A 19,846-nucleotide genomic window follows, 5' to 3' on the forward strand; every position below is an offset into this window, starting at 1 on the left:
AAACCGAATATGTATAAAAACATCCCATTCATATCAATATCTCTATATTTCTTAAAGCTGGAATCCTTAATGGTTAAACAGCCATGTCTGTTGGCGATGTTACAACAACAACGAAGTTACTTCAAACAACTAACACTAGTGATCTACCCTCTCTAGTGGCAGTACTAGTATCTACACTGCACTACCAACTGAGTTCCTTGATTACAGTAGCACTTATTCACTTGACAAGATATGAGAACATCGAAACAATTACATCTAAGAAAATTAGCCACCCCAGAACTTCAATTAGAAATATGTCCTTTATTAGACAGAAAAAAACATAGGCTAATATCTGTTTTGTGACAAGATATACAGTACACTTGCTAATCAAAGTTAGTATCAAACATTCTTCAAACAATCCTACATTACACCTAAGAGGATGAGCAGTCAAAGCAGTGAGCGGGTTACTGTACAGTAGTGTTAAAGTCTTATTTTAGGATGGTGGAGTAGACAGTCCTAACTTCCATCCATCATATATTAGTGAAAACGAGCTATAAGACAGGAATAGCAAATCCAGCCCCTTTTCTCTCCTTTATCAAAACTACTTCCAGCACCAAGATTCAATACATTTTCATAAAATAAAAAAACTTTGAACTATTTTTAACAAAGATTATATAAATTAAGAAATAGGCATGTTACAAGTGGTGTAAAGTACTTAGGTAAAAATACTTTACAGCACTACTGAAGTTGTTTTCTGGAGTATCTGTACTTTACTATTTATATTTTTTACAACTTTTACTTCACTACATTCCCCCCCAAAAAAGACCGTACTTTTTACAACATACACTTTCCCTGACACCCAAAAGTACTTGTTACATTTTGAATGCTTAACAGGACAAGAAATTGGTCCAATTCACACTTATCAAGAGAACATCCCTGGTCGTCTCTACCGCCTCTGATCTGGTGGGCTTACTAAACACAAATGCTTAGTTTGTATATTATGTGCGAGTGTGCCCCTGGCTATCTGTAAATTTTAAAACCACAAAAATGTAGTTTTCTGTTTTGCTTAATATAAGGAATTTTTTATTATTTATACTTTCGATACTTAAGTATATTTAAAACCAAATACTTTGACTTTTAATCAAGTAGTATTTTACTGGGTGACTTTCACTTGAGTCATTTTCTATTAAGGCATCTTTACTTTTATTCAAGTATGAAAATTGGGTCGTTTTTCCACCACCGCATGTTACGTGTACATAGTCTGAATATACTTATAGAATGGGAAGGCCTCCGATGACGGTAAATGCAGTGTGGCGCACATACATAGATAACATACTGAATCACACTACAAACCTCTATTACACAAAGAGGAAGAAGAACCCATTACATTTTGAGGGGCGTATCTACATCAAACTTACATGATCAAGTAGTTTTTCATATAGAGTATCATTTCTGTCACCAGTCAAATCATGCATTCCATTCGCCAATACACTGCATGGGTTATTTTACACAAACATGGAAAGTGCATGTATAGGGTTGAACTAAATCATCTTTAAAACATTAAGTGGATTTTATTACAACAAATTTACAAAATACAAATAATTTTCCAACTCTTGCCTTCAACCTCCTACCAACATCTTTTTGCTGTACAAGTAAAACAATCAATCCTGTAAATAACATTGTGTATTACATATTTCAATACCCCACTTTATCAATCAAGTCTAATTGAATCCCTCCACCCCATTTAAGGTAACAGATATGTCATAGAACTGGTGTCAGACGTCACCAAAGGTCCAGAGCCAGAGAGTAATGAGGGTAAAACCTGACATAGACAGGGTGTTACTGCCTTGAAAATGTCCTAGGCCTGAATATTTCGACATAATGGGTTTGCCAGAAAACAGGATTTTCCTAGTATGCGATTCAGTGACAGGTAAAAACCAGTTTCATGAAACCCACAACGACAAACCATTGACATTCTGGATTACTCAATCCAGTCTCTGGACGAGAGACACTATTAGTTAAGACTATTTGATTATTAACCAAATGTTGTCTCATACTGAGTCAAGGGGATACGTGACAACCATAACAACGAGAAAGATTGAGGTTAAATAGAGTACTAGTAACTATCAGGAAGGCCATTTTATATCCAAAGTGCTCATATAAAGATGACATCTATATGGTCCAGTTTTGATTGGACGTAGTTGATAATAAAGTGTACTGCAAAATGTACTGTCAAATAGCATTCTAAAGGGCCTTCACCTTCAGTGTGCCAGACAGACACGTGTGTTTGAATGAGGTACAGTTAATGTTAACATCAGTCAAACTACACAGTGAGGAGAGTTTCATTGCAGTGTGCCAATCCAAATATTTCAACATTTCCTGATACTGTAACTGCGGTGACTGACAACACAGAGGAGCATGATGGGATACTGGAAGATTAGGTCTTCTTCTTCAGATCCTCAAAGCGCCGTGACAGGTCATCAAAGTCGATGTCATCAGAGCTCGCAGTGTTTCGTCCAACTCCAAAGGAGGAAGTGGGAAGCGTGTCGGGAACTGAGGGCAGCTCAGGGAGGGCATTGTTATCGTAGATCTGGGATGAAGGCCCGGGGCCTGTGGAAAGAACATATGTTTAGATTGACATTACAAATACACCCCAATGCAACCGTTATGCAAAAAGAAAGCAATACTATTGCTGAAGAGATTGACGTGTAGGAAAGGAAATATTCATTGAAAACTTACCAGAGACCTGGGATCGATCAGAAGGTTTAATAGACAGCTCATCAATCTGAAAAATACACACACATCATGATCTCTCTACCCTGCCTGCATGTTGAAATGTTAAAGTTGTATAGATACATGAGAAGGCAGAGAAAAACAATGTTTTTGTATGTTAGTATGTGATTGGGGGAGGAATAATCATTGAAGTAGTGCAATGCTGAGAAAGTCAACACCGCTGGGGTAAGAATGAGCAAAAAGCAAGAGCTAATAATATAATTACGCTCAAATTGCATTCACTTCACTATGAAGAACATTGCTTCCCTACCACATCCAGTAACATACTAGTTTGACATCAAGCAGATCTGTTTCAGCATATTATAAATCACTCAGAGCGTTCAAAAGACAGTCGTATGCAGTTCAGCACAAGGTTAGTGATTAACAGTTAATACCAGCTATGGCCGTTTCCACATTCTATCTGTTCTTATCCAATCCCTATCACGTCCCTGTAGCATAGCACTGTGCTGCAGAGACAAGCGATGGCACAAGCAAACTATAATGAACTCCTCTTCCCTGGAAGGTGAAATGGCCGGCTGTCCATCTGTCTGGAGAAGCAGAAGGGGCAGGGGGCTCTGACACTTACAGACTCGTAGGTGGGGGGGCAGCTCGGCAGCTCAGGGGGGTGCCCATCTCTCATTCGAGGCTGGAAGTTGTTAAAGGCATCATATGTGCCAACAGAGGGGCCGTTGAACCCTATGAGGCCGGGCATCTAAAAAAAATGAAAATGTATAAAAACATCCCATTCATATCAACATCTCTATATTTCTTAAAGCTGGAATCCTTAATGGTGAAACAGCCATGTCTGTTGGCGATGTTACAACAACAACGAAGTTACTTCAAACAACTAACACCGTTTTCTTCTTCTCTGACATTGCCCACGCGATAGAAAAAGCACCTTTTCCCCCATGCTGCATGAACAATAGCGGTCAGCGGCGCTGTTTCCCCCTACTGCGGACTCCATCTGTAAGCAACTATCTCGCAAAACAGGAGTGGTGTCATTCAAGCCACTATTGGGAAAAAAATGGTCTTACTGCTCCTTTGGGTGTTGGGTAGCTGAACGCTGATGGGGGGCCCATGGGCATAGGCATGGCTCCAGCGGTGAAGCCGCCGCCGCCACCCCCACCTCCTCCGCCTGGCTTCTTGAAGTCAGAGTCCACGTCTATGAGGTCAGCCTCCTCGCCTGTACACACCTCCGGCTGGGGGGGGGGGGGAATAAAATGTTATTAATCACATGCATCATAAACAACAGGTGTAGACTAAAAGGTACTGCATGATCAATCCAACGTCTGCATTGGCCATGCAGCATTTATGGTGATACGGCCTCTGCAGAAGTCAGTGCATTCATACTTTCTCGCGCGCAGCGGAGCCGTTGTCAAGGAAGTGACTTTGCGTTTATACAGGTCCTCCCTCCCTCACATACCGTCAACCAATAACGTCAATGCGGAGCTAAACAGAGCCCTCAGCATTGTTACAAAATTCGAGAGGTGCCCGGCGAAACGGTACGGAGCTTGACTTGGCCTCTGCATGCTTCCGGAGGCTCCGCAATGAGCGTCACACCCTCCATACGAAGCCTCTGACCACATTTTCAGATGAAGCACAAGTTGGCTTTAACAGTGAAATGCTTACTTACGGGCCTTTCCCAACAATGCAGAGAAAGAAAACAGAGAAATAATAGAAAAAGAATAACACGTAATCAAAGTAATAATACATACACAATGAGTACTAATAACATGGCTATATACATGGGTTACCAGTACTGGGTCAATGTAATTGAGGTAGATATGTACATATAAGTTGGAATAAAGTTACTAGGCAACAGGACAGGTAATGATTGCAGTGTATGTGATGAGTCAAAAGAGTGCAAAAAGGGTCAATGCAGATAGTCCGGGTAACTATTTAGCAGTCTTATGGCTTGGGGGTAGAAGATGTTCAGGGTCCTGTTGGTTCCAGACTTGGTAGTATATAAATAGTAGAGTCAGTCAGGGGGTGGGCACAGGGAGACAGGCACACAGGTGAATGGCGGGAGGCAGACAGGTTTCATCATCAGATACTCACTCTGACCATGGCGTCTGACTCGTAGGGCACGTTGTAATTCTTGGCAATCTCAATGAGGTAGCGCTCCACCAGGATCTTAGGAGGAGCCTCTACACTCAGTTTGTGCATAAGCTATGGGGTAAAGTAGAGACAGAGAAATGTTTTAGGCACACAGAAAACAAAACATGTATACAGTACCAATCAAAAGTTTGGATACTCATTCAAGGGTTTTTCTTTATTTTTACTTTTTTCTACATTGTAGAATAGTGAAGACATCAAAACTATGAAATAACACATATGGATTTATGTAACCCCCCAAAAAAGTGTTAAACAAATCAAAATATATATCATATTTGAGATTCTTCAAAGTAGCCACCCTTTGCCTTGATGACAGATTTGCACTCTTGGCATTCTCTCAACCAGCTTCATGAAGAATGCTTTCCAACAGTGTTCAAGGAGTTCCCACATATGCTGAGCACTTGTTGGCTGCTTATCCTTCACTCTGCGGTCCAACTCATCCCAAACCATCTCAATTGGGTTGAGGTCGGGTGATTGTGGAGGCCAAGTCATCTGATGCAGCACTCCATAACTCTCCTTCTTGGTCAAATAGCCCTTACACAGCCTGGAGGTGTGTTGGGTCATTGTCCTGTCAAAAAACAAAAATAGTTCCACTAAGCGCAAACCAGATGGGATGGTGTATTGCTGCAGAATGCTGTGGTAGCTATGGTGGTTAAGTGTGCCTTGAATACTAAATAAAGCACCGACAGTGTCACCAGCAAAGCATCCCCACATCTCCACCTCCATGCTTCACGGTGGGAACCACACGAGGAGATCATTAGTTCACCTACTATGCGTCTCACAAAGACATTGATGGTTTTTGCAACTGCACTTGAAGTTCTTGAAATTTTCCATATTTAACTGTCTTAAAGTAACGGACTGTCATTTCTCTTTGCTTATTTGAGCTGTTCTTGCCATAATATGGACTTGGTCTTTTACCAAATAGGGCTATCTTCTGTATACCACCCCTACCTAGTCATAACACAACCAATTGGCTCAAACATATTAAGAAGGAATTAAACCCCACAAATTAACAAGGCACACCTGTTAATCGAAATGCATTCCAGGTGACTACTTCATGAAGCTGGTTGAGAGAATGCAAAGAGTGTGCAAAGCAGTCATCAAGGAAAAGGGTGGCTACTTTGAAGAATCTCAAATATAAAATATATTTGGATTTGTTTAACACTATTGGTTACTACATGATTCCATATGTGTTATTTCATAGTTTTGATGTCAATGTAGAAAATAGTCAAAATAAAGAAAAACCCTTGAATGAGTAGGTGTGTCCCAACTTTTGACTGGTACTGTATCTTGAAGCAGACCATGTGAAAATGCATACCCTATCGTTGACTGTCCCGATTTGGTTTGTCCTACAGAGCTTGCCATACTCTTTGCTGTATTTGGCACACAGCTGATCAGACACCTGTATGGAGAAAGCACAGTATCAAGGATCACAATACAGCAAAAAGTGTACAAACGGCATTATTTATTTATTTATTACTGAGAACTAGTTTCAAGTTTTATTAGTCCTATGTAGAGGATATGTATGATATACATGGTCCAAAACAAAATGTTTACTTGCAGGTTTCTTCAACAATGCAACAAAAAAATAATAAAATATAAAAATATGAACATAAAGTAAATGGCAGTTGAATAGAATAATACATTGTAGCATAAGTATAATACAGGACGGCACAATTTATAGTCCAATAGTAACATGTGTATTGGGGAATGGGCAGGATGAAAGTGTTTAAATTAGGCAGTATAATAAGACTAGTCCAAGCGACTAGACATGTTAACGCACATTGCATACTACTCACAATTTTGAGCTCGTTGACCTCAGACTGCAGACGTGGGGCTGCCCAGATGAGAGTGGACACAGCCTCCTGCAGGCCAGGGTCGAGCTCTCTTTCAAGGAACAGACAAATTGGTGTTAAGGGATTGACTGATTTTTTACTTGTCTGAAAGCTCAAATGACAAATGCTCTGTAACATCATGGGCCAAAAGAGTGACTTAACATGGGGTTGTATGATGCAAGGAACCACTTTACAAAACACAATTATCATTACCATACAGAGAATCAGAAAATGTAAGCCACCCTCTGCCTATTGACTTCTTTGCATATTCAGACTGTCTCAAAACAGAACACAGCCCCTTAAAAAAAATACAAAATGTTATGTCACCAGATAGGTGCAGTGAAATGTGTAGTTTTACTGGGTGAGCCATAGTAGTACGGCGCCCCCTGTAGCAAATTAGTGTTAAGGAACTTGCTCAAAGGCACATTGACAGATTTTTCACCTTGTCGGCTCGGGTATTCCAACCAGCGACTTTTGTTACTGGCTCAATGCTCTAAGCTACCTGCCGCCCTTTAAGGCTCTCCTGGAGGATGGTTGGCAATCCTTAAATAACATAAATCATTTTTAAACTTTACAATTACAATCAAATACTATTTAATGAATAAGGGATCAAATGGCTTAAGTAGGCTACTTCAAAGCAAGGTAACTCTCTAAGACATGTTTATCTATAACCATGTAAGGCTGTAATATGAAGGTTTTCGTGGAGATCTATTGATAGGGTAGGAGTAATTTCAAAATTAGGCTACTCTTAGGGCCGGGGCAATACTCGTTAGTATCGTGGCAAGGAAACAAAACACGAAGCGGATTTAACTTCTTTAGGAAAACAGCCCTATGTTGGAAACAAACATACATTTTTTATCCAGAGTCATATTTTTGTATTTTCCAAGCTGTAGCACACAATATTTTACATACAGCAGGTTTTTAACCAAATAGTTGGGTTTTCATGGAAGAAATATTGCGACACTGGTTTCATCCCGGCCCTAGCTATTCTAAGAATATTTTTAACACTGTCAGAATGACATGCCCAATGTTGAATAGAGTCAACTCCCAATTTTGAGTGTTTGAGTTTTTTTTTTAATTAAAAAGCATAACAGGAGTAGGTTTCCACCCGTTCATCAACTGCGCGACAGTCATTTATTCAGGAGCACTGGACAACATTTTTGTAGGACATCGGACATGACATTAATACATGCTATTAGCGAAATACTTAACTACCAAGATAACCAGCCAAGCTACACGATATGTTTTGAATTGGCTAACTAGTCCGTCTGTTAGTCTATTATTATTTTATAGGCCATAGTCTAGCTGCTACAATCTCTCTCCTCAGGTCCAATCACACTGGCATAAACGCAGGGGATGTACACGTGACTTTTTCACGATTTTCATGGCCGTATGATCCGTTCGCTAATCAAAAATGTACCGTCAGTGGGCAAATAACTCACTAACTAGCAAGGAATATCAACAAATATGCTCTGAGCTTTGATCATCTCGTGACCGCAAAACTGTGCGCAACACATTGCATGCTGAAGACCCTGGTCCAATTCTGATCGGAGAAATTTTAGGATTCAATTTTTTTCCTTGTCCATCCAGACAACTTACATTAAATCTGTATTCTTATTGTCCAACTATTTGTTTTATCTGTCCCGGACAAGCGTTAATGTCAAGCCCTGAAGGATAAACTCAAAAACACCCATAATAGGGCAAGGAGTTTTTCCTTGACCAGGAGAAATTTTGGCTTTTCTTTCAATTGTCTTTACTCAATTCCTTGCATCCTCTCTCGTCTCCGTCTCAAAACGAGGAGGCAACAAGAGGAGGCAACAAGGAGACATGATGCAAGGAAATAAACAATTGAGAAAGAGCCTCCTTGTCTGAGTCCTCTAGGCTGGCTCATTTACTTCATGGACTGGATGAGGCCAAAGCGAGCCAGCAGCAGGTCACAGTACAGTTCTAGGATCTCCATGGCCTCCACCAAGTAGTCCTCTCTGATGATGTGTTCCACACGGATCCGTGCTCGCTCATCCTTTCCTGTTGACAGGTAGTCTGCAATCTCCTTCCGCGCTTTCTGAGCTAGCTCAGCTACAAAGGGCAGAAGATCCATTCTGTAAGCATTTATTTTACAGACAACCCGAGACACAAAAATTTCAAATAACAGAGCCTAGACTACAGCTTGCACACTGTTTGTGTGTGCATGTACAGTACCAGTCAAAAGTTTGGACACACCTACTCATTCAAGGGTTTCTTTATTTTTACTATTTTCTACATTGTAGAATAGTGAAGACATGAAAACTATTAAATAACACATGGAATCATGTGGTAACCAAAACAAAAATCTAAATATATTTTAGATTCTTCAAAGTAGCCACCCTTTGCCTTGATGACAGATTTGCACACTCTTGGCATTCTCTCAACCAGCTTCATGAAGAATGCTTTTCCAACAGTGTTGAAGGAGTTCCCACATATGCTGAGCACTTGTTGGCTGCTTTTCCTTCACTCTGCGGTCCAACTCGTCCCAAACCATCTCAATTGGGTTGAGGTCGGGTGATTGTGGAGGTCAGGTCATCTGCATCGCTGCAGAATGCTGTGGTAGCTATGGTGGTTAAGTGTGCCTTGAATTCTAAATAAAGCACTGACAGTGTCACCAGCAAAGCACCCCCGCACCTCCATGCTTCATGGTGGGAACCACACGAGGAGATCATCAGTTCATCTACTCTGCATCTCACAAAGACACAGCGGTGGGAACCAAAAATCTCAAATTTGGACTCATCAGACCAAAGGACTGATTTCCACTGGTCTAATGTACATTGATTGTGTTTCTTGGCCTAAGCAAGTCTCTTATTATTGGTGTCCTTTAGTAGTGGTTTCTTTGCAGCAATTCGACCATGAAGGCCTGATTCACACAGTCTCCGCTGAACAGTTGATGTTGAGATGTGTCTGTTACTTGAACTCTGTGAAGCATTTCTTTGAGCTGCAATTCCTGAGGCTGGTAACTCTCTAATGAACTTATCCTCAGCAGAATTAACTCTGGGTCTTCCATTACTGTGGCGGTCCTCATGAGAACCAGTTTCATCATAGCCCTTGATGGTTTTTGCGATTGCACTTGAATAAACGTTCAAAGTTCTTGAAATGTTCCAGATTGACTGACCTTCATGTCTTAAAGTAATGACGGTCTGTCGTTTCTCTTTGCTTATTTGAGATGTTCTTGTCATAATATGGACTTGGTCTTTAACCAAATAGGGCTATCTTCTGTATACCACCCCTACTTTGTCACAACACAACTGATTGGCTCAAATGCATTGAGGAAAGAAATTCCACAAATTAACTTTCTACAAAGGCACACCTCTTAATTGAAATGCATTCCTGGTGGCTACCTCATGTAGCTGGTTGAGAGAATGCCAAGAGAGTGCAAAGCTGTCATCAAGGCAAAGGTTGGCTACTTTGAAGTATCTCAAATATAAAATATTTTGATTTGTTTAACACTTTTTTGGGGGTTACTACATGAATCCACATGTGTTATTTCATAGTTTTGATATATTCACTATTATTCTACAATGTAAAAAATAGTAACAATAAAGAAAACCCCTGGAATGAGTAAGTGTGTCCAAAGTTTTGACTGGTACTGTTGTTGCCTGGCTCACTTTTCTTTTTCTCCAAGAGCTTCAGGCGATTGATCACCAGTCGGAGATTGACCCGGAGTCTTTCTGCTTTGAATCCTCCCCCGAGCATGATGGCCAACTAAGGAAACAAAATAAGTTGGTATTGAAAAGAGGAGCCAATACATACTGGCAAGTGTGACAATTTCTTTTCCACACTGACATCACCCACCATATTGTTTTCACCTATCCTTTGTTCAGAGAACGTGAAGATGAAGGAGATGAGGGAATAAGGAGAGGTTTCTACACTAGTGAGTCATCACCATCATGTGAGCAGGTTGATGGCCACACCAGTAACTACAGGCTGGTAGAACTGGATCGGACATATAAAACTGACAGACATTGAGCTATGTAGCTAACTTAACTAGCTAAAAAGCTAACAGTATCTACCCCCGAAACCAATAACCGTCTAACTAGCTTACACCTCTATCAGAAAGTATAAACATTTTAATGAACAAAACCCATGTTGATGGATCACATAGTAAAGGAAATAGTTAGCTAACTAGCTAGTTTGAACAACAAGGATGAAGAAATATAGTTAACTACTAACGTTAGTTGCTAGCTATACTAGCAAGATAGCTAGCTAACGTCTGATAAACAAAGCAGTGCTGTTCGAATAAAACGTATCCAGCTAGCTACAGTAATGTTACCTTAAAAAAACAACCAACCAATAAAAGGCATAGTATATATAATAATTTACATTTTATATCTAATGAACACAATTTTTTGACATTACCTGTTAGCTAGGTTAACAGCAACTTGTCGAGTTGCTTGACTTCCGTGAATGCGAGTCTTCCTCCTTCAATACACACAAAAACAAGACCGAGTGACGTCACGGGAAATGTGCAAAACGTGGGCGTTTCACACCTGCTGTTTACACCACTAGAAGGCGATAGTGGATTTGAGAGCCATAAACTAGATTTCAAAGAAATTAGACCCAATGCCATAAATGTACAGTACGCCTGCTACATAGCCTGATATGCTTTGAGGAAGTCGACCAATATAGCTGGTCAAACTGCACAGGGCAGCAAGGCTGAGTTTCAAAACTACACCCCACAGATCAAATGTTTTAGATCAGAAAAGCCCTTTTAAATACTCACATGAAAATGAAGCTGCAAGTAGTGTGAACCTTGAACAATAATCATTCATTGAATCAACTATTTAGCTAAATAATTATACATGTTTTTGTCACATACACTGGATAGGTGCAATAAAATGTGGTTTTACAGCATATGTCTACTCATTCCATGGAAGGCCAAGTATCTGCGGGTTTTCGCTCCTGGATTAGTAAAGAACTCCCCTCACCTGGTTGTCTAGGTCTTGATTGAAACGAAAAACACTAGGTCCTCCATGGAATGAGTTTGGCACCCGTTTTACAGGGTCAGCCATAGTCGTATCGCAACCCTGGAGCAAATTATGGTTAAGTGCCTTGCCCAAGGGCACATCAGCAGATGTTTTACCTGCTGCCCACAGATCAATTAGCTGAACAGATTAAAAGTGTGAATCTAATTGGTCACAAAAAGTCAGAATAAATCACAGCATGACAAGTTTTGCTTTTTTTTTATTGCAAATTACAAACTATCGACCACTGTTTAACAAATTGCAACTTCCTGTTTTAAAAAAAATCTGTACAAAGAAATATGAATTATCATAACACATACATCATCATAATAAATGCTACAACTTGAGTTTGCTGGCTGAGACTTCTTTGTGTTTCTTCTTCTTGGAGCCCGGGTCCTTGGCTCCTTTGATCTGGCTCTTCACTTGGTCTTGTAGTTGGGAGAAGAAGGCGGAGGAGGAGCGGAGAGCTTTATCCTTCCCCTCATCCTTGAACAGAGAACAAATTTAAAAATATATTTTTAAGAAACTATTTGCAACTGTGACAGACAGCTGAATTCTATCTATTGTAATAAATACAAATTAAATTTTTTGGAGAACACAATGGCCTTATCAGTCTATATTGATCACACAGAAATATAATGGAGGGGCTTGCATTTAAAAGACAAAGACAAATATAAAAACTAGACATGCAGAGAGAAAGAAAACACTGACCTTTAATAATGTTGCTTTGCCTCCCTTTGTGAGTTTCTTGAGGTTTTCTGCCACCTCTGCCTTTGATTGTTTCTTATTCTCTCCAGTTCTGTCCTTCAGTTTCCGTCTCTTCTCCTTCTCCTGGATCTTGATGCTCTTCACCTTCTTCCTCTTGCGTCTCTCTCGTTTCTTGTCTGTGGAGGTCTTTTCAGAGTCACCCAGCACGTCGCCAGCCTTGTTCTTCTCCTAAGATCAGAAAGGAAATGGTGTTACCCTGTCCCCAGAAGAATCTATTAAAAGGCTACTATGGTAGACAACACAGAAGAACATTGGTTGACTTCGACCCTTGAATGCTTTTGTACGCGTCAGTGTACTCTACTAGAATATGATTTCCCATAACATGAAACATTATGGAAAGGGATGCATGACAAACCTTGACTTCCTCTGGAGCCAATAGAGTGGCATTACTAGCACTGACTGGCGCAACTTCCTCCATAGCAATAGAAGGCAAATTGGAGACAACTTTCACTTCAGGAACAGGCTGCAGGACACAAAGAAAAGGTCAAACATATCAATATTGTGTAAAAAGCGTTTCCATTTGTACAAAATCTTTCATTATAAACTGGGTTGTTCAAACACTGAATGCTGATTGTCTGAAAGCCCTGGTATAGCACTGAATATCACAGGTATGAAAAAAAATCATGTATTTTCCAGGCACTCCACGTTGCATCATGCTTAACAGCCCTTAGCCATGGTATATTGGCAATATACCACACCCCCCCGTGCTTATTGCTTAAATATACCATCTTTAAAAGACAACCATTAATGATGGTTGTCATGCAAATGCTACAGTGTTTAATTTATTAGGATTGCCATTAGCTACTCCACATGCAGCAGCTACTCTTCCTGGGGTCCACATAAAACGTACAAATACATGACAAAGTACAGAACAGTAATAGACAAGAACATAAGACATTACTTTTTTTTTTTAAGTTACATATCGTTAAGACACAGAGACAACAAACATACTACTTACACACTATTCATATATACGGTACAGTTCAATTAGATCTTTAGAAAGAGGATCTGTGCTGTGACACAAGATGTTGTTTTAAAGCTAAACTTGCTTTTTGCCTGTGTAACCTCTGGTGGTAGAGCGTTCCACAATGACATAGCATAACTGAGTGACACAATAAATCTGTTTTTGGTTTGGGTACCATGAAGAAACCCACAGTGGAGTGTCATGCATGTCTGTTTGAAGTGTATGCAAATAGATTATAACAAGTGGTTAGGCATTTTCAACACACAACTGTTTCTTAAAAAGACTAGAAGAAAAGTAGTCCATTTCTCCTCAAACCTTAACTGAAAGACTATCATGTTGCTGATGTTAGTTCTGTGTGTGCAGTTAAGGGCAAGCCGTGCTGCTTTGTTTTGAGCCAGCTGCAGCTTTGCAGTATCCAGGGCACATGGAAACACTGACAGGAAAACTCACCGGTTTGGGTGTGAAGTGAAAGTTAGAGAGAGCGTCAAGTTTAAGGAATATAGAATCCATGAGCTTTTGAATTTCTACATGGGCTGGGTTCTCTTCGTCCTCTGTCTTTTGCTGAAATACAAGGGAAATAGATGGAAATAATACAATTAATTCAACAAACAAAAAATGCATTAATTGCAATATAGAGAAAAGCCAAGTATGTTCACACTAAAATATAATAACTACCTGATTCTGCTTGAGGTACTCCTGCTCATAAACCTCTGCAAGGCTCAGCTTGCTCTTCTCATGGTCCAGAGTCAGCCTCTTCTTGTATTCAAATACCTCTTCCTTAGGCTTCTCCTTGCGCACCACATCATCCCACACCTTGGAATAAAATACAAGTCAGAAAATAAAATTGCCTTTGAAATGTCCCAATGTGGTTACATCGGAACTAAATACTGGATAGACCTATACTTGTTCTACCCATTTACTCACAATGAAACGATGATGACACATTCAGCTGGGTCCAACTGAAAATAGTTGTTCAGTTTGTTGTCAAGATTGAGTTGTCTCTAGAGATGGATTAGCTGACAACGTCACGAAAACGATGCACGCGATTCAATGGTGTAGACGTTCGTGTGTTGTTGTGATTCTGAATGGCCAGATACAGTAGTTATCAACAATGACAAGAAGCTGCCATGTGGGGAATCATAGGTGTCTCTTTTCAGCTAGTTTCATCTCGTTCTTGATACTATGTCTTGTTTTGAGGTGTTTTGACTGATGTCTATGCTAAAATGGCTCAAATTCACTAGTTAGCTAACCAACAACTATAACGATGTACTTGAAAGACAGTTCTCATTGTGAAAATGTATGTTTTCAATAAACATTAGAGACTAAATATAGTTTACATTTAAGCCAACCCAGTCTGTTTTGCCCCATAGTTGAGCATGCGTCGGTTTTGTTGCTAAACAACCGACCCGTCTAGACACTGACCTGGTCTTTAATCCTCTGCTTGATGATGTCCTCCAGCTGCAAAGTGGTTTCCTCTGTTACAGCAGGGGCTGAGAGAAAACAGAGCAAATGTTACCTGACTGAACAAGCACCCTCTCCGACAAACAAACTTGCAGTAAGTAAAATACTAAACCATCTCCAACGGGACTGACAGCTAAACTGAACAGACTGACAAGCATGTGGTACGTACCCATCCTGGAGGCCGAGTCAAATGCCACATCCACCTCAAGAAGGCTGTTCTCTGGGCGAGTCTGAGCAGACACCTCTCCTGTTAGTTGCCATGGCTTCTCTCCCATGGCAGCCTTTTCCAAATCCTGGATCTTTTCAGCCATCTGTGTAAGGTAAGAATTTACCATTTCATTAGTCTGCTACATAAAGTTATATATACGGCAGATGAAAAAAAAAAAGGAAATGAAATGACACCCAACCAAATTTAGATATTCTAAAACAGCCCTTGAGGAAAAGCTTGCCTTGTCTTGTCGTTTCTCAAAGGATGATTTGGATTCAGGTTTTGTTGCATTTTGAGACTTTCCTCCAAGGATGTCCGCCATGTCTTCTCCCTCACTGTCATCACTTTCTCCAGGTAGGTTAAAGGTCACCCGTTTCAAAGCCTCCTTGGCTTGTCTGCAATCTTCATCCTCAACGAAGTCCCTAAAACAGCAAAGGAACAAACACAACTTAAGTACAAAATAAATATCCCTTCCCTATAAATGCATTTCCAACCATGACATTCACATGAGATTCCTGCATCAGCCTCTTACTCATTTTCATCTTCATCATCATCATCATCTTGCAGTCCATCCATACTGTTGTCCTCATCCTCTGCATCTGACTGGCCAGCTGTTTGTGCAGGATCATCATCCACAGCATCAAAGAAGTCTTTGTACTTCAGATTCCTAGAACTTTTCAGCTACAGAAAGAACATAGTAGATTAATAGGAATTCAGTGTGTTTGTCTACAATAATGACCAGAAACACCACCAAAACACATGTAGCTGAATAGTAGCTAGGCCTGGCAGAGAGAAAAACTATATGATACATACTGTGCTTGGTTTTTTTGTTTTTTTGGAAGGAACAGCTTCACAGAAGAGGCCTACGTCATCATCTTCATCTCCAGAGGGCAAGTCCTGGAAGTAGTCTACATCACCGTCCCCCTCCTTCCCCTCCCTTCTGTCCATATCGTCCAGAAAGGACTCCATCTCCGAGAGCTTGAAGAACCTGTCATCAACCTCTGATGGAGGACCCAGTGGTTTTGAATCTCTCCCCGCTGAGCATTTCTTCTGTTTAGCTTGTTTTTCTAATGCGTCCACATCAAAATCTACATCAGAGTCCTCGTCTGTGTTATCCCTTCTCAAGGCATCCATAGCAGTTTTAAGCATGGGTGGTTCTTCTCCTTGCCAATCTTCATCTTCTAAATCTCCATCTCTCATCTCCTCTTCACCATCTTGTTCATCCCTTTCATCTGGCTCCTCATCAGCATCCTCTTCATCAAATAGGATACTCAGAGCTGTATCCAAGGCAGCCTGACTCACTGCTGTCTCAAAGTGCTTCAGCACTGCAGTATTTTGGAGCTCCAGCTCCTGCCATATCTGTTCCTCGTCAAAGTTATCAACCACCAGTTGGTCCAGAGGGCTTCCCTTTGAGCCTGCTGGCTCGTGGGTTTTGTGTAAATCATACAGGGTCTTAGTGAGAGAAGTGAAGTTTGTTGCCACTCCATCCTGAAGACTATACACAAAGAAAAAAATACAAAAAGTAATTGTTGTTAACAGTATTGTTCAAGTAGTAGTGGTTAGTAATGTTAACAGTCTTCTTCAACCAACCCTGGCCTTGAAAACCCACAGGGTGTGCAGGGTTTTGTTCTAGCCCAGTACCCACACCTGGCTGAACTAATCAAGGGTAGCTAAATTACTAGAATAAAGTTTATCGGTGCTTCTGGGCTATCTTTAAGAATATTTGATGATGTGTTCTAGCTAACCAAACAGGGAATGTTTGCAGATGGTTGCTTGCTCCAACACCATCATTAAGTTTGCAGACGACACAACAGCGGTAGGCCTGATCACAGACAACAACGAGACAGCCTATAGGAAGGAGGTCAGAGACCTGGCCGGGTGGTGCGAGAATAACAACCTATCCCTCAACGTAACCAAGACTAAGGAGATGATTGTGGACTACAGGAAAAGGAGCACCAAGCACGCCCCCATTCTCATCGATGGGGCTGTAGTGGAGCACGTTGAGCGCTTCAAGTTCCAGCTGCAACATCGAGAGCATCCTGACCGGTTGCATCACTGCCTGGTACGGCAATTGCTCGGCCTCCGACCACAAGGCACTTCAGAGGGTAGTGCGTACGGCCCAGTACATCACTGGGGCAAAGCTGCCTGCCATCCAGGTCCTCTACACCAGGCAGTGTCAGAGGAAGGCCCTAAAAATTGTCAAAGACCCCAGCCACCCCAGTCATAGACTGTTCTCTCTACTACCGCATGGCAAGCAGTACTGGAGTGCCAAGTCTAGGACAAAAGGGCTCTCAACAGTTTTTAACCCCAAGCCATAAGACTCCTGAACAGGTAATCAAATGGTTACCCGGACTATTTGCATTGTGTCCCACAACCCGCCAACCCCTCTTTTTACGCTACTGCTACTCATCATATATGCATAGTCACTTTAACCATACCTACATGTACATACTACCTCAATAAGCCTGACTAACCGGTGTCTGTATATAGCCTTGCTACTGTTATTTTCAAATGTCTTTTTACTGTTGTTTTATTTCTTTACTTACACACACACCTTTTTCCCGCACTATTGGTTAGAGCCTGTAAGTAAGCGTTTCACTGTAAGGTCTACACCTGCTGTATTCGGCGCACGTGACAAATACACTTTGATTTGCTAGATGCTAGCTAGCCTTAGCATTGTGTAACGATGGCAGCAAGTGAATTGATTGATTTTAAGTTAAACATATCTAGATATTATTATAGAAATGTTGCACTTACACAAGAAAATGTTCTGGGTGTGCAGTTTTTATGTTGAGTAGCTTTAAACAGCCCTCCAACGTGTTACCTATGTCCCCGGTAGCCATCGTTTTTGCTCACATAGGAACATGTGTGTAACAAGAAAATATTCTCCCCCGGAAACAATCTCTGTTGTGCTAAAAAGATCCGGATAGCAGGTCAAGTTTAGCTAGCTGGATAGACAACATTAATATCCCAAATAACTGTATTTACAAGTGCAATGTACGGGTTTTAATTGAAAAGCAATATACGTGTACTCTATCCCATTGTCTTGACATTCAAAGCAATTCGCTATCCTACGTTGCACGGATCTTCGAAAATATGGCGGTGTTGAAGGTTGTGCGTACGTATAGATAGCTATTTGTTGTTGTTAGCCAGCTTGCTAACGTCAGCTGATAAATATTGTTTCACATGTAAGAAACAGTCTCTTTAGACTTTTATCTCAGGCTACACAACAAAGTGAGCTAAATCCACCGTTGTTAGTGCAGAATTACTTTTAGCAAGTGTTTCCTGTTGCTAGCTACTTGACTTATCCAGGTAGCATATTCAATCAAATACGATTCGTACTCATCAAAAAACTGTATGGCATAGTATGGCTGAACTAAATACTTTATTTCTTTAGTTACAGGTCTCTCAAAGTGTGTTCGTCACACTTGTTCTCCAATGCTGAGGACAATTTCAACCTCAACACTACTCTGCCAAGGTATTCCAGGATCTGTATGGAAACTGGGAAGGCTAAATCACATCGCTATTGCTGTACCAGACATGGAGAAAGCCACTGCTCTTTACAGAGATGTACTGGGGGCTCAGGTCAGCGATAAAGTTCCCCTTCCTGAGCATGGAGTCTACACTGTCTTTGTGGAGCTGGGTAACACAAAGCTGGAACTGCTGCACCCACTCGGGGAGAAGAGCCCCATTGCAGGCTTCCTACAGAAGAACACATCTGGTGGGATGCACCATATCTGCATTGAGGTGAGTCAGTCTTAGCAATGCTGCATATGCTGTTCAGCCCACATGAATGGGCTGTATTCACTCACTCTATCCTTGTCTCCTCATCTGTTCTCTAATGTAATCAATTGTATGTTATTTTTGTGATTTCAGGTTGATGATATCAGTGCAGCGATAGTGGATCTGAAGGCTAGGAACATAAGAACCCTGTCAGCTGAACCACGGATAGGCGCTCATGGGAAACCTGTCATGTTCCTCCACCCAAAAGACTGTGATGGAGTACTTGTGGAACTGGAGCAAGCCTGAATACCCACAGGTCTCATAAACTCTGTAGTTCACAATTAGCCGGTTTGAAAATTGATTTATTATTGCATTTTTTCCATCAGTAATAATGATAGCAAAGGTAGATTTTTGTTATATGTATAATAGCAGGGCTTTGATTTATGAAATATAATATATACACTATTGGTAAAAAGTGTTAGAACACCTACTCATTGAAGGGTTTTTTACATTATAGAATAATAGTGAAGACATCAAAACTATGAAATAACACAACAAAAAAAGTGTTAAACAAATCTAAATATATATCAAAATAGCCACTCTTTGCCTTGATGACAGCTTTGCACACTCTTGGCATTCTCTCAACCAGCTTCACCTGGAATGATTTTCCAACAGTCTTGAAGGAGTTACCACATATGCTGAGCACTTGTTGGTTGCTTTTCCTTCACTCTGCTGTCTGACTCATCCCAAACCATCTCAATTTGGTTGAGGTAGGGGGATTGTGGAGGCCAGGTCATCTGATGCAACACTCCATCACTCTCCTTCTTGTTAAAATAGCCCTTATACAGCCTGGAGGTGTGTTGAGTCATTGTCCTGTTGGAAAAACAAATGATAGTCTCACTAAGCCCAAACCGGATGTGATGTTGTATTGTTGCAGAATGCTGTGGTAGCCATGCTGGTTAATTCTAAATAAATCACAGTGTCACCAGCAAAGCACCCCCACACTATAACACCTCCTCCTCCATGCTTT

General features: G+C 40.8%; 3 protein-coding genes across 8 annotated transcripts; 1 reads left to right on the top strand and 2 right to left on the bottom strand.

Annotated features, from left to right (window-relative positions):
- Positions 1 to 280: 280 nt before the first annotated feature.
- Positions 281 to 11,200, bottom strand: ist1 (IST1 factor associated with ESCRT-III). 2 transcript variants are annotated; one of them, XM_045707987.1, is made up of 10 exons: positions 11,088 to 11,200; positions 10,337 to 10,433; positions 8,597 to 8,777; positions 6,666 to 6,753; positions 6,185 to 6,268; positions 4,810 to 4,920; positions 3,786 to 3,950; positions 3,338 to 3,463; positions 2,719 to 2,725; positions 281 to 2,589 (listed from the first exon to the last, which is right to left on the bottom strand). In XM_045707987.1, exons 2-10 carry the CDS (start codon positions 10,422 to 10,424, stop codon positions 2,417 to 2,419), a joined length of 1,023 nt encoding a protein of 340 aa, XP_045563943.1. In that variant the 5' UTR covers positions 10,425 to 10,433; positions 11,088 to 11,200; the 3' UTR covers positions 281 to 2,416. The 2 variants fall into 2 exon arrangements, with proteins under 2 accessions (XP_045563943.1, XP_045563942.1); XM_045707986.1 differs by having other exon boundaries at positions 2,719 to 2,764.
- A 694-nt stretch (positions 11,201 to 11,894) lies between these two features.
- mphosph10 (M-phase phosphoprotein 10 (U3 small nucleolar ribonucleoprotein)) lies at positions 11,895 to 18,135 on the bottom strand. Its single transcript, XM_014175473.2, has 11 exons — positions 17,851 to 18,135; positions 15,907 to 16,588; positions 15,626 to 15,774; positions 15,335 to 15,515; positions 15,055 to 15,196; positions 14,847 to 14,914; positions 14,100 to 14,237; positions 13,875 to 13,985; positions 12,816 to 12,923; positions 12,404 to 12,628; positions 11,895 to 12,178 (listed from the first exon to the last, which is right to left on the bottom strand). The coding sequence occupies exons 1-11, from the start codon at positions 17,934 to 17,936 to the stop codon at positions 12,029 to 12,031; spliced, it is 2,040 nt and encodes a 679-aa protein (XP_014030948.1). The 5' UTR covers positions 17,937 to 18,135; the 3' UTR covers positions 11,895 to 12,028.
- Positions 17,989 to 19,160, top strand: mcee (methylmalonyl CoA epimerase). Of its 5 annotated transcripts, none has more exons than XM_014175474.2 (3): positions 17,989 to 18,211; positions 18,491 to 18,840; positions 18,970 to 19,160. In XM_014175474.2, the coding sequence occupies exons 1-3, from the start codon at positions 18,190 to 18,192 to the stop codon at positions 19,120 to 19,122; spliced, it is 525 nt and encodes a 174-aa protein (XP_014030949.1). In that variant the 5' UTR covers positions 17,989 to 18,189; the 3' UTR covers positions 19,123 to 19,160. The 5 variants fall into 5 exon arrangements, with proteins under 5 accessions (XP_014030949.1, XP_014030951.1, XP_014030952.1 ...); XM_014175476.2 differs by having other exon boundaries at positions 18,008 to 18,204; XM_014175477.2 differs by having other exon boundaries at positions 18,009 to 18,281.
- The last annotated feature ends 686 nt before the right edge of the window (positions 19,161 to 19,846 follow it).

The sequence above is a fragment of the Salmo salar genome, chromosome ssa26 (assembly GCF_905237065.1).
Source record: "Salmo salar chromosome ssa26, Ssal_v3.1, whole genome shotgun sequence".
Classification (NCBI taxonomy): domain Eukaryota; kingdom Metazoa; phylum Chordata; class Actinopteri; order Salmoniformes; family Salmonidae; genus Salmo; species Salmo salar.